General features: G+C 32.7%; 2 protein-coding genes across 2 annotated transcripts; one reads left to right on the top strand and one right to left on the bottom strand.

Moving 5' to 3' along the window:
- Positions 1-1,847: 1,847 nt before the first annotated feature.
- On the bottom strand, positions 1,848-7,038 carry LOC136412642 (rac GTPase-activating protein 1-like). The gene is made up of 13 exons (XM_066395781.1): positions 6,925-7,038; positions 5,829-5,956; positions 5,411-5,700; positions 5,179-5,347; positions 4,964-5,118; positions 4,728-4,868; positions 4,400-4,593; positions 3,973-4,093; positions 3,665-3,811; positions 3,320-3,570; positions 3,127-3,259; positions 2,372-2,523; positions 1,848-2,049 (listed from the first exon to the last, which is right to left on the bottom strand). Exons 2-13 carry the CDS (start codon positions 5,947-5,949, stop codon positions 1,995-1,997), a joined length of 1,929 nt encoding a protein of 642 aa, XP_066251878.1. The 5' UTR covers positions 5,950-5,956; positions 6,925-7,038; the 3' UTR covers positions 1,848-1,994.
- A 3,483-nt stretch (positions 7,039-10,521) lies between these two features.
- On the top strand, positions 10,522-15,171 carry LOC136412623 (prion-like-(Q/N-rich) domain-bearing protein 25). The gene is made up of 9 exons (XM_066395740.1): positions 10,522-10,644; positions 11,013-11,156; positions 11,234-11,348; positions 11,490-11,680; positions 12,525-12,992; positions 13,102-13,377; positions 13,756-13,875; positions 14,520-14,681; positions 14,734-15,171. The coding sequence occupies exons 1-9, from the start codon at positions 10,605-10,607 to the stop codon at positions 14,937-14,939; spliced, it is 1,722 nt and encodes a 573-aa protein (XP_066251837.1). The 5' UTR covers positions 10,522-10,604; the 3' UTR covers positions 14,940-15,171.
- Positions 15,172-15,175: the final 4 nt, after the last annotated feature.

The following is a 15,175-nucleotide window of genomic DNA, read 5'->3' as shown; positions in this document are numbered from 1 at the left end:
AACGGTGGTTACGTTAACCTTAAACTAACCTGAACTAACTTTGCATTCCTGATGTTTACACAAAGTACTTCTGAAATGCACTTCCTAACGAAGTGCTTCGGGGATGAATTATTTATCACTTATTTGTGAATCCCCGTTTGTTTCGATTTCCATTTTGTTTTCACTTGATTATTTTTTTAATGGGATTGAGTGATCCACTCACATACCTGTTTCCAGCAACTTCGGACAGGACTTTGCCCCAATTTAACTAACTTCGTATTTTTTATGGATATCGAGATCCTTATGGTTGGACTTCACCACGGACACCCAGCATACATAATGTCTTGTATAGGTGACCCAAATTTCAAATTTATACGTGAAATAGCAAGACAGCTACAGGATGAACCTACTTTCTGTTTTCACCAGGTATATTTACTTGAATTCTGTTTTATTTTGATACAAAGCTCTACTCTTGGGTGTTTTCGCAACACGCATCTATCAATATACAAGACCTTTGATTTAGACTCAATCAAATATTGCCCATTTGTAGCAAATAATTGATGGTTGGTCTATAAATAACATGCAAGCAAGTAGAAATAAATTTGATTACATGAGCACGAGATGCGCCTGCAATCTTTATTCTCATTATTGCGTAAACTTTGCTCTTTTCTTTATGAGTGAAGGCAAGCTACCGTATAATCTACCAAAGCTTGAAGCAGATGTGTAAATATAAGGAAACATGTACGCAAAGCACAATAATTGTATAATATCCGTGTAACCCTGACTTCGTTCCACGAATTGGGATGGACTTAGTAATAATTATAGCTGAGCTGATTTACGGTAGAAAAGATGAAATATACGGAATTTTCCCACCTAATATATTATGCTGACAAGATCTGGCAAAATTTAAACTCATATCCTAATTTCATTTTATTTCCTAATGATATCATCGTTAATAGGGTCGAACATTATACACTTTTTCTTCATAATTATGCACAATTTAATAGTAAAATAGTAAAAAGGGTTACTATGCTGTGATTTTGTGTGTTTTATTTTCAAATAATTTTGTTTATCTTTATGACTAGAAGTGCATCATTAAATGAACAAGACGTTTATTAAATATAGACAAACTTTAAGGAATTAACAAAATTACCTTTCGACTGGGATAACATTGCCTTCGCTTAGAAAATCGTTATTTGAGCATGCATCGCCGAGCTGCTGGTTTACCAATTAAATTGCTTTGCTCAACAATTTAATTGGTAAAAACCTATGCATATCAAAGAATTCTTTTTCAAGCTTTAACTCTGTTTTTGAACAATTATTCAAAAGTTTTTGTTTTTAGTTATTTTATTAAAAATATCATTTTATAAAAATACAGAATCGAGTATAAGAAAAAAAATGTCTTAAATGCTTATAACAGGAAAAAAGACTATTAACAAGATTCTTTAACCTCAAGTTGCAAAAAAGTCTATATTCTACCACCATCCACACATACCACTATCAAAATGTCTCCAAAATGACTTGCTTTCTCTTCAGTAAGAGAAATTGAGAATCACTGTGTATGTCGGTAAAATACGGCATATTTACGTAATACCAAAAACATTTCACTGCTGTCTGCCTGCTTTAGAGAGGTCAAGTCACTATGAGTCAGGAAAACTATTTAAAACGTATTTGGATATGTTAAAAACAACTCTCACGTTTTTATCCCCTCAGGACATTTCCGGGTTGTTACAGGTTTGAACAAGAATTCGGAGGTTTTTAGTGGATAAGGGCTGTAGGCGAGTCCTACACTACCCGGTCGACAGAATAACAGACCGGATGTCTTTTTGAAGACTTTCTTCCCGATAAAAAAAGAAGGTATGTTAAAATGTGTTTATTATATATAATACTTATTCGCAATAATTGTAAAACTGGCGTAGCAACCAAATAATTTAATTAGTAATTAGAAGCTAAATAAGATACATTAAAAAATGGAAGAATAATCAATGTAAATGTAAACTCTAGCCATATTAGCTTTAATATCTTTTGATGCTAGGGGGTGTGTCGAAGATCTTTCGCTTCTTATTGGATCTAAAATAAAAAATGTAAATTTATAAACTTATCAAAAATATCTTAAGTCTAAAGTCCTAGAGAGCATCTTAAATCATGTATGTCAATGAAGTTTAATAATTACCAAATTGTTTATAACTGACAGACCGATATATTGAATGCTTACCAATACAGTGCCAAAAACATACCTATATATTGTTACTTTCTCGAAGTTCAACAGATTTCAGTGCACTCTTTTTTAACAAAACACTATTTTTTGCGTACGTAAAGACCTACATCATATCTAGGCTTCGTAAATTTACCGGAAGTACTGATAGTATACACTGTATCTATTAAAATTTACCTTGCGCTCCTTGGAGTGAGAAATCGTCCATTCGGTTTTAACAAGGAACCTGTGCTGGAAACATTTTGCAATCTTCCTGTACAATTTTGACTGGAAATATTCACGAACGAGGCCCAATAATCGGATGGCAACCGCATGAGTTGCTCTGCTACCTAAAAAAAGGATAAATTCTTTTGGAAAAATATCATGTACCGCGTGTTTCCAACTTTGCACTTTAGAACCGTGTTAAAAAAACGGAAAGTAAAATTGAAGATGATTAAGTGGTTTCACAACACTTTAGCAAGACCTTAAGGGGAAATACACGAGATGGTTGAAACTAACATTGAAAACTAGAATAAATTTACTTTTTTCGTTTAAGACTATCCGGATATTCGTCATCCCATCTTAATGCATTCTTTCGGAGTAGTGAAATGGTGCACAGAGACTTAACAAATATTGACATAACAACGGACACAGCATTCACTAAGAGAAAACTGCATCCAAAGTCATGTATTCAACTTCACGAAACATGCCCAGGGGGCACTATAAGATCGTGATTTAATAGTAAATAGGTACATCAAAAGCATACATATTTCTAAACTATGGGCAGTTACATCCTGAAACAGGAGACTGAAATATAATATCGAATTGAGTAACTAATCCCTGTAAAATTATATGCTTAAAGGATCCCAATTCCAAACACGATAAATGTAGGAAATTTCATTTATTCTCAGAAATTGTAGACGTAAGTATTTAAATTGGGCTCTTAGACTTACTGCAATTAGTTTCCTGGTTTCATTCAATAAATTGTCTGGTTTTGGGTTATCGGAAGAATATCCAACTAATGTTGGACCGAAAACTTTCGCTAAATTCTCAATAGGCATCTTACATTCCGGAGACTCAGCCACCCTACACAAAAATTTAAAAATTATAACAATTTCAATCCAAAACCTTGTTCTTTCTACGCACTTCTGCAAATGCAGGGTCATATATGCCAACGTATCTCGATTTGGTTGTGGCAGCTCAGAAATACATTGATACAGGGCTGGAGCAATATCCTGGGGATCTTTCGCTTCCACAGCACTCGTAAAATCTGCCCATAACGCGTTAGTAACAAGCGGTTCATTTAACGACCGCAAGAATTCTTTGACACAACCGCAGATCACGTGGATATCGATCTGAGTAAGAGAGGGAGATCCACGACCTCTCAAGAACCGCTCCTGGAATATAATAAGCATTGGATATATTCTATCTCTTAAAAATTGCTACATGCTCTTTATTTTGAAATATGTATTACTATATGCAGATTCTTACCTTTAGTAACTTTACTTCTTTTTCAGAGGCTGAAATCCTGTATAATCCTAATTCATTCAAGCCTCGAAGTTCAATTTCATTTGTGCAGTGAATAACTAATGCTGGAACCATGGGTGAAAGTGTTGGTGTATAATCGCTAATAAGTCCCTGAAAAATAAAAGTAAAGCATATGAGAAAGCCCTAACTAGAAGAAATCTGAAAAGGTGTTTCAATATAAAAGTCAATAGGAGACCTTCAACTAACATATTTTTAAGATGACAGCATTTCTTCTTCGTTCCCTGTACTTATTAAAATAATATTTAACTTACCATGGCATATTTATTCGTGGGTGTGTTAACCACAGGAACACACGGCAGGGCTAATTGATCCTTACATTCAAAGTGGCAAACTGATCTACATTCCTTGCATTTCATGGCAGATTTACCAAATCTACGAAATTTAGAATACTGAATGTCTGGGTCCACAGTTTAGAATACAGTTAACAAACAAGAACGTGTTTACGCGGATGATTGGACTTGTTGGGAACATATTGAAGGCATTTCTGCAAAATTTCATGAGTTGTGAGGTAGAAAGGAAAGAGTATGTTGGACAACGTGAATAGATGGACATATTCACATAAGAGTGTAGCCTGGAAATCCTATTTTCTTTCTACTTAACCCTTAGGAAATATTATAGAAATAAAGTCAACACTTTCGTAATACAATTAAACTTAAAAACAATTCACAGTGATATTACCTAAGTCTCTTTTCACAGCATATACAAGAATCTGGCATAACAATAGTTTTCTGCTGCAAAGAGTGTTGACGTAAATCCGGTCTTAAATTGCTTACTCGTTGGGATTTCAATGGGCTTCCATTCTTTGCCCATGACTCAAAAATCAGATGAGAGTGTGGTGGTACACTTGGTGCTGTGGATCCAATTCCATCATCCTATAGAGAGGACGTTTTGTCGAAGTTTTAAAAAATAACAGCATAAATAAATTGTAAAAATCCAGCTCTGAGCTTTTCTCACATCAACACCCTTAAGAAAATAAATGATTATCAAACTATTCCGTTTTACTTACACTTGATGGGCCCATATCAGATTGGACACCATTTCCATTATGGTCATTAGGAACAGACTCAATCACAGAACTGGCAGTAATTGGGCCCTTCTTATGTATAGTCAACGTTGTAGTTGTTCTGACAGTGTCAACAGCGCCAATCTAGATGATAATAACAACCTTTAAATATCACCCTCTAGAATCTCGATATATCCTGCTTGCATTGTGGTACAAATCAAATTATCAAGATCTATTACCTCAATCACTTTATTTGTTGAACGCATCTTCTTTTGAGGAGGGTCCACTTCACCTTCAACACTTGGTCTATGTTTTTTCCAGTCTCTTTTACCATGACGTGAAATATCTAAATCATCTTCGGAACGGGAAACACTAAAGTCTGACAACATTGACCCTAAATTAAAAAAAAAAAAAAAAAATGTAATGACAAATTTGAGTCTCCTTGCTTATTCACCTGTAGAATTGACAGCTTCGTGAATGCAACTCAAGTTTTTTACATTATACACATTATTATCATAGACATGGTTCCTGTTGAGGAATGATAATTTTTCCTTGGCATCGTCCCCTATTTTAACGCGATTATCTCTGAATAGCAGCTCTCGAACTTGGCTTAACTGATCATGCTAGAAATTAACAAATTTAAAAACTGCTTAGAAATATTGTAATTTCCTTGGTGCTATTCATACCAGTTCTTCATTTTCCTTTGTAACTTTCAAACATTTCTTTTTCTCTTCATCTAAAATATGTCTTGCAGTGTTCATACGCCTTTCAGCTTCACTGCACTCTTGCACTTTTAAGTCCACCAATGTTTGAAGTCTCTGACACTCGTTAAGCACTTCAGAGTATTTGGCAAATAACTGCTTATATTCTTTGGCAAATTGTTCAAGCATTACTTCTATACGAGTATCTCTACGACTAGCCATTAATCGCAGCAAATCATCATACATGGCCACTATCGTCAAATCATTACATGAACCTAAAATGGGTTGATATTGTATTTTCTAGTATCCCAAAGGAAATAAATCAAATATAAGTTTTTGAACTAAACTCTTCTGACATTTCACTCCTATAAATTATGATAATATATATTATTTATACACTAACCTGAACTATATAATCCTTCCGACGTTGTACTTCCCTCACTATCTGATTTTTCTGAGCCATCATTACTTCTTTTTAGACAGTGAGACAACGGAATTTTGAAAGGTGTATCGCTCATTTTCATATATTGACTAGAAATGAGAGAATTGAATACAAATTTTTTCTAGGTTCCTAAAAGATTACTAGAAAGTGTAACAAGAAAGTTTAAAAATTATCTTTAATATATATTATTGATTTTTGTGAGAGTTTCAACCTTAAAATGAAAAATTATGAAGTCAAAGTATATCAAAATATATGCTGCCAAATAGTGAAGAAGAATATCTGCCTCTCTTGGTGACTACAAAATATGACACAAGTCAGAAAACCCTCAAAAGTGACCATCAATAGGTTTTATAACTTTACTGCTCACAAATAAGTACTGTCACAGTGCTGCACTAATTTTACAAATAGAACATGCTATCAGATTTTATACAAAAAATCTATGTTAATGCTTTTAAATTAGTCCATATTAGTTGATGAAATTATTTGTAAAAAAATTACACCTCAGAAGGATGACAGATCCAGCATTTGTGGAACTGTATGTGCATTAAAGATACCCCACCAGTTAAAAAAAAATTAAGTTCTAGAAATGGAGCAAACTGAGATTGCCAGACTAGGTATTGGATGATCTGCAGAGCATGGCTCAGAAACAGGATCATCAAAGCCCAGTTTTCCATACTTGGAAATTCACAGACATCAATTAAAAATTAAATAAGATAGATTATGCCTGTCACTGTAGGTAACATAGACTATCAGATGGGCATCTCTGAAAAATTGTAATACTACTTATGATTTCAAGAGAGTGTGGAGCATCTTCTGTGTGAATGCTTAGCTAGAGGAATTGCCCGATCAAGGAACATATCCTGTGACTATTGTAATATGCTGTGGCATCACAAGACATTATCAAGCCCGTAGACCTGAACAGAATGTCAGTGAGACGGGTAATCAGTTTACCAAAGAACTTGAACCTACCAGGAGACAACAAATACTACAATGCAATACAAGCTACTGTTAAGCTCTAACATTTGAAAAATGCTCTAGCAATAAGTAATGGAATTACCTTGTTACTGACACTGAATTCAAATTTCTAATATGAACATAACATCAGCAGACCAACAGTTTATTTTCTTTTTTTATTTAACTGGGAAAGCAACCAAAATTCTAAACCGTAATAATTTTTTGAAGTTTGAATTAGTGGAAAAATCGGTTAAAAATCGTGTGACAAAACTGTCATTTGTCACAAATGTCACAATCTTAGGGTATGTTCGGTATCCTGTCCGGGATTTGAAATCATGTCGGAGCAATGCCAGAGCCGAGATTGTGATCGGTCGGTATTATCCAAAAATTTCAAATACAAACGTCGTGTTTCTTATTTCACTCAGATTTTTGAGTAATAAATCTATGTTTATGTAAGATTTGTCTTTATTAAATGTTGAAATTAACAAAGACAAACGTTGTATAAAAATAGATTTTCTACCAACAATTAATAGCTCAAAAGAGTGGATGCTGTTATGACCACAAAATCCTCTCTTCTTACTCCTCTGAAACAGAAATTTTTCATGATTGGAACATTGTTGCCACCTATATGAATAACAATTAGAACTTCCTGTAGAATCATTTCCGTTCTGTGACAGCGGCGCTGTTGCCGATTTTGTGGCGCTCGGGCTCTTTTCCCGTCAAGTAATCAAATTCTAAGAAGACACGAACTTAAGATTTACCTAATAAAAGAAGTTGCCGTGTGATTTAACTAAGTAATAAGAATATTCCAGCAACAATAGACCTGAAAAACAAATCTGGGAACGCAGAAAACAGCGTATGTAAAATTTCCCCAATTCAGAAGCCCTCCTGTTTCTGTCGGGTCTCTAATTTAGTGTAATTTCAATCATTCGACAGGCCCTACATATTTTCCTACTAGGTAACCCGATCCGTTATAACTGTAGCATTAGCTTGGTTTGCTAGAAGGATATTAATATTTTTATCTTTACACAAAAAAATTGATCGTTTTTTAATCGATGGGGCTTAAGTTTTATTCAATTTCAAAAGGTTCAACTGAGATTAATTTTGACCTAGTTCTAAACTCTTGTTAGTGTTCCTATGGTCAGCTTTGAGCTGCTCGTTCTATAACTAAAACGAAGTCGAGCTTAGGAGTATATTTGGAAGCAGAATAATTTAAGCCAGTAGAAAAAACAAGTTTCAGTCCCAGAGAAATTTTTATTGGAGGGAGTTCTTAGTGCCTTTACTGCTCCTTTATTATTGTTATTATTCAGTGTTCCTTCAAGCCCTTAGCAAACGATGAATGTTTAGCTATTGCACTATTTAAGCTGAATTTTGATTTTGCCGCTCGATCATTTTTAGCTTGGACGAGATATTTTTGATATGACGTAAATACGCATCAAATCTTTAACTCTTTTCATCATCATCATAGCGCTCCAGAGCGACCTTCGGTAAAAATTAAAAAATAATTCAACGCTTGTAGACGATACACAAAACAAAATTTATTAATGAAATATATCGTGATTCGAATATACAGGGTGTCCGGAAATTAGAGGTAAATATTTCAAGGGATGATTGTATGACCAAAAATATGTAGAAAACCTCATATAAGCATAGGTCGGCAAATGGACCCTAAGAGAGCTAGACCCTTTTAAAAGGTGAAGCCTGAAAATGGTTTTTTATCGATATATTCTAAACAGTTTGAAGTAAAGTTATGAAATTTTGAAAGTTAACTCAGATTTTTATAGCAAAATTAAAAAACTTAAACGAAATTTAAAAATCTTGTTTAGATGTGTGTTAAACAGGGCCGGCTTAAGCTATTTTAAGCCCTAACTTTTGTGATTCTAACTTTTCCTACATTTTGACTACATGAACTGAAAAAGAATGGTTTTCTAGATTAAAAAGGTACTTTTTGTCGACTTCGAAATAAGGCCTCGTTTTCGAGTAATATCGATTTTAAATAGCATATGCAGTGTCATGTAACGTGAAAAAAAAAACTTTTAAAAGAATTAATTTATGTTTGGAACTAGAAGGAGATCATTTTGAGACATTTTTATAAAATAAAATAAATAAATAAATTATTATTTACTTAATTATTTTAATTAATTAATTAAATTAATTAATTTTTCACGTTACATGACACATTGCACATACTATTTAAAATCGATATTTCTCGAAAACGAGGCTTTATTTCGAAGTCGACAAAAAGTACTTTTTTAATCTAGAAAACCATGCTTTTTCAATTTATGTAGTCAAAATGTAGGAAAAATTACAATCAAAAAAGTTAGAGCTTAAAATGGCCTAAGCCGGCCCTGTTTAACACACATCTAAATAAGATTTTTAAATTTCGTTTAAGTGTTTTAATTTATCATAAAAATCTGAGTTAACAGTCCAAATTTCATAACTTTACCTCAAACCGTTTCGAATATATCGATAAAAAATCATATTCAGGGTTCACCTTTTAAAAGGTCTAGCTCTCTTAGGGTCCATTTGCCGACCTATGCTTATATGAGGTTTTCTATATATTTTTGGTCATACAATCATCCCTTAAAATATTTACCTCTAATTTCCGGACACCCTGTATGTAGATATAGAAATTTACTACATCGATTTAAAGAAAGTTGAACAGCCTTTCAGTATACTTGCTAATATACAGGGTGTTCCATATAGAAAAATGCCCTCTAGGCAGATTCAGAGTCTCACCGTAAAAGCATTTTTTAAATTACACGGGAGGCGAACTCGTGGACCTTTCCGAAACAATCTCCGTGACTTTTGCATTTTATGAACTCAAATCGTGTAACAGAACTTTTCTCAGCTCTTTATTTTGAACTAAGAACATTAATTAATATTTCAAAAACCGTTAGAGATAGATATAGGAATTACTAAGTAGAAATGGTTAAAAGGAAACGGCAAACCTCAAAATGAAATAATATACAGGGTGTCCTTTCACATATCGGAGTTGTAACTGAATTGATATTATTTATAAATCCTTGTACGTGCGCCGTGAAACTTTATTAATGAAATATCCTAAAAACAACTAGAGATACTTTTTTTTGCAGAATAACATTTTGCTGTAGGAGAGTTCAGATCACATCACGAAGCAAATACTTAAATCAATTTATTTTCTGGATATCCTGTGGATATGCATTGCAAATGACAACGATGCAAGACACTTTTGCTGTTATAGGGGATATTCATAGCACCTTCTCCAATGAATATACATTTCTGGACATCCTGTAAATATGCATTACATATGCATATACAAATATACATACTTTTGAGAATATGTAAGTATAGGTATATACTTATCAAAACTATCTAATTTTTAATTTATTTTAGCGCTAAAGGTGAAAAATCAAGTAAGTTACAATGTTTAATTTTATCTTTGAATTATCAAAATAAAGTTCAGGTGCATACATATATATGTACATAGGTACAGGTGGTGAAAAACATTCTATATTAACCGTAATCAAATTATTTAATTTCCCACTTAAATTGTCTATAGTATCTATAGAACATTATTGTATCAATACACCTGCATCATCTTAAGATAAAAAAGCGAGTAAGTGTCTAGGACTACCTAATCAGTAAAAACATGTGGTATTTATTCTCTTTCATCGAAATACTAAATAGGAGGAATATTCTAGTCGTTAATTCTGTCTCGTTCGTCTCATTAGCAGGTTTTTAATATCTTTTTATTTTTTAAATATTTTAAGTAGTGCCAAAGCTTCAGTGAGTGAGTGTAAAATGAGGTACTTTTTTATTATTGTTGTGTCAGCTATCTTAGGTAAGTTAATCGAAGATAATATATTAATGTGGTCTTAAACGAATAGGTAAGAACTAATAATATTACTATATATTGCATTTATTCAAATCCTCTCCTTAAAAATACATATGCAATTATTCTAAAAACTTTTCCAACGAAATATGTATATCAAAGGCAATTATTCCCAATCATTAACACCTTGTAGTATTGTTGTCTCCAGTAATATTTGTGCTCTATTGGTTTTCTTTTAGTTTCATTTGAATAAAACACCTGTGTTATTAGATTCAAGTTATAAACTATAGATGAATTTTAATATAGAAAATAATAGGGTATTTCCCAAACATTTTTTATTTCGAATTCTAGTGATTTCTATCTATATGTTCTTTCAGTTTATTATCCTGCTCTTGCTATAAATGAGAATTGCACTAAAGATGCCAATTGTACTGCCAACGAGAAAAGTGTTTGTCTCAACAATAACTGTACTTGCAATGAACTTTCGTACTACTTAGAGAAGGAGCAAAAGTGTGTTAAATGTAAGTAGGACAAAGGCGAACATTATCTATATAATCAAAGCTTAGTTCATTCGAATAAAACTGTTGCTTTGTTTCAGATTCTACTGAATATGGATCTATTTGTTTTGAAGATAAGCAATGCACAGACTTTCTCGGAAATATGTCAGAATGTAACAGTCTTACCAATACATGTACTTGTAAAACTAATTTGACGTAAGTTTTAAAGGAAAACAATTCTGAAATATCCATAAAAGTACTTAAAGCACTTATTAAAATTTTTCCACTAATTGGCTAAGAGCGAAAGAGAAAATATATAAGATGGTTTTCTAGAGTTTAAATAATTTTTTTTTGTAGGTGGTATCAAGGGGAATGCCAAGAAACTGCAAGTAAAGGCGAAGCATGTAGCGCTACAGACGTAATCTGTTTGGATCATAGCAATCCTCAATCCTTAACTTGTAGCAAGTCGAATATCTGTGAATGCAATGATAGTAATGGATATTATGATAGAGGCAATGATTGCAGACTAAAGTCCACTCTTGATGGAGGTATGTTAATTTTCTCTGCTTAGTCAATCACTAAGAAAGTGCTGTGAGAAATGAGATCTTATTTAAAACTCATACTATAGTAATTTACCTAACAAGCCCCAGTAGGTGATTTATTATAGTATGTGGTTTTTACGGACGAGACGCAGTTAAGAACCTCGTCTGGATAATATCAACAAGTGCTGTACCAGCACTTAAAAGACGTGTATCCTATATGGGTTTTTCCAGTACTAACTTTAAAAGATACCTTTATTTGGTGTATTAAATGACTGAAAAATACGTTTTTTAAAACAGTTGACTAACTGCTTAATAATGACATGTATATGCCCTTTATGTCTTAAATCCCCTAGTACTGTGCGCTTGAGAATTTAACATACAGTTTCAGTCAAACAATAATGTACTTTAAAGCCATAAAATATTATAAATTATTATTTCATAATATTACTTAATTTACAATAAATTTGTTTTTCTAGGCGAAAACAATGTTTCTTGAAAATGTGGCGAATTCAAATTATCTAACTTGACTCTTGAAAAATTGAAAACAAGTAGATATTTTGTTTAATTTAAGGTAAAAAATAATTGCCGAAATAACTGCGATTTTTTAATTCGTTTGACGACAGCCTTAAATAAAGCAACAATAGGGAATGATATCGACATTGTGGCTCGATTATCTCACTAGGTAAATAATGAGTGATATACGTGTCATTATTAACCTATTGTTCAAATATTTTAGAAAAAAATCGAGAAATTGTATTTTACAGTTATTCAACCCACTCAATAATGATTATTTTAAAGCTAGTAGTGGAAAAATGTAATAGTCATAATCATAATAATAAGTTTTTTTTAGAATGTGCTATTTCTCTGGACTGCTTCCCATCGTGCAGTATTCTTGATTTACCTATATATAGCCATTGTGAACTCGGAATATGTGTCCAAAACCATACGGATACGAAGGAATTAGGTGACGATTGCATCACCGATGTCTATCTCTTCAATAGCTCCCTCAGTTATGAAACACAGTCTCCTTTAACAGTGGTTGATGAAGTCTGCTCTACCTTGCCTATAGCAAATTTGACAATTGAACAATGCGTGTCATGTCCCAATACTTTACTCTTCAAAGATTTAATATGTATCTGTAGGCAAGGGTTTTTCCTATTGGACGGTGTTTGCGTTGCTGAATTAGGCGTTAAAGATACCTCAAGAAATTACACTCAAGATGCAGATTGTCTTATCAAACCTGGAAAACTTGTGGATGGGGTTTGCTTCTGTAAAGACTACTGGTTCCAAAGCGAGAATAACCGGGAATGCAAAAAAAGTAAGACTTACAGGAATCTTTTCATTGTATATGCGAATTAATAATATATACTTTGTTCAAATAGACGATTTGTTATTTGTTGATGTTTATATTTTCCAATTTATTTCAGCTACTCTTGAATTTACCAGAAAATGCATGGATAACGATTGGTGCAAAGCAATGGGTGAATACTCGTTTTGTGACGTAGATACCGAACAGTGCAAATGTGGCGCTCAGACTGAATTCAATGAAACTTCTTTTTACTGTAATTTGAAGAAAAACGCAAATTTGACTGGACTTTGTCTTTCAAACATGGACTGTCCTCTCTATGAAACCTGCCATAACCAGCAATGCGAGTGCACGGACGGGTTTTATAGACCCAATGCAACCTCTTTATGCTTGCCAAGTAAGTACAGATATCCATGTTTATTACCACTTTAATAAACAAATCAAACGAGCCTAAAATATTACTTCATAAACAGATTATCAATAATAATTTCTTGTAAGTGAATCTCCTTTTTATACAATTCACACCGAAAAGCAAAACGAAAAATACGGGTGAATTCTGGAGTTCGAAGTAAATGCATGTTGCCGGAATGTTGCCGATAGATAAAATAAGATTAAAAAAAATTAACAGGTTTAAAATAAAATAAACTGTTTTAAATAATAAAAAATACATGTTTTGTGTAAAAAAAATCTGATCCATACATGAACTCCTACTTATTACTATAATACATGAACCTTCCAACAAAAATGAGTACTAACGTTTTTATTTCTGTTTCAGCAATTCAATCCTCATGTGAAGTTCGAGATTGCAGACATATTAACAATTCCTATTGTTCAAGTGATGAAGTATGCTTATGCAAAAGCAGATATGTAACGAACAATTATATGTGCGTTGAACGTAAGTTCAATTTTTAATTCTAATAACAAAAAGACTTTTACTTCCTCATAGAATTCAAAACAGTAGTTTCGGGTCTAATTTAGATTCGTTTGTTTTCATTTTGACTTTAACTATTCAAGACGATATCAGTGTGAGTTATTTTTTCAATTCTTTATTCGATCAATTCTATGACGAAAACTATAAACTTCCTATATTGCCATTCCTTTTAGATACCTAATTCTTTTACGTTGTGTTGCACTTGTTTTTTATTTTTTTGGAAAACCATATGAAAATTTTTGTAAAGATTAAGAAATTATTGAGAAGATATTTTTGGGATATGTCGATTAATTTGATTGCTCAATCTTTGAAACAGTTATAGTTAATATGGGAAAGATAGAGGTGTTGCCTTTTATAGAGCTCAGTTAAGATTTCAATGAGCATTTGTACATTTTGTTTAATTTCTAGATATAAAGAAATTTAAAAAAAGGGAACTTCCCCTAATTTAACATTTGGCATTGGAATTGGCATAATATGGAAGCAGCAAAAAAGGATTATTTGCGAATGTTGGTTGAATAATTTTCAGTTTTTGCGATTGATAAACATTTCATTGGATCTAATATCTAGAGGTAATTTCATATCTAATTATGTATTTCTTTTCTTTGCAGCGGCAGTAAATATTTATGATGAATGCTTAATTGAACAGCAATGTGAATTTGTTCTGCATAGTTCTTGTTTGCCTGATGCCAAATCTTCTAAAAACGCGACGAATCGTTGCTATTGCAGAGATACATATCAGGATGTGAATGGAGAGTGTCACGCTGTGAAAAGTAAGTTATCAATTTGTGTGTTAAAAAATCTAAATCTGAATTTAAATTTTAGTCCCAGGATCTTTGTGTTCTTCTCAAAAAGATTGCACCATTATATTGGGAAATTCCTTTGTGTGCAGAAACATGTTATGCCAATGTCCCATTGGGCAGTCATTAAATGAGCATAACGTTTGTGCTTCTGCAACATTGCTAAGTTGCAGTACGTGTATTTTATTAGTAGCAGTATTATTTTCATTGCTAAATGTTTGGTTCAGTTAAGCAATTAATGGCAATGAATTAGTAGTCGGATGTTTTGCCGATGTTACTTATTCGAAGTTTTCTTACAGAATTGTTTCCTTCGAGATTTGAATACATATGTACATAGATATAACTACAAACCATACAATCGCTCAGAATGATAAGGTTTAAGGCAAGTTACAGTCTAAGTGATTGTTTTAACTTATATTTGCAACTGTGATATTTATTTAGTTAAATTTAGTCGATTTTTTAAATTA

This window comes from Euwallacea similis, chromosome 12 (genome assembly GCF_039881205.1).
Source record: "Euwallacea similis isolate ESF13 chromosome 12, ESF131.1, whole genome shotgun sequence".
NCBI lineage: Eukaryota > Metazoa > Arthropoda > Insecta > Coleoptera > Curculionidae > Euwallacea > Euwallacea similis.
This window is presented reverse-complemented; position numbering and strand designations above follow the sequence as displayed.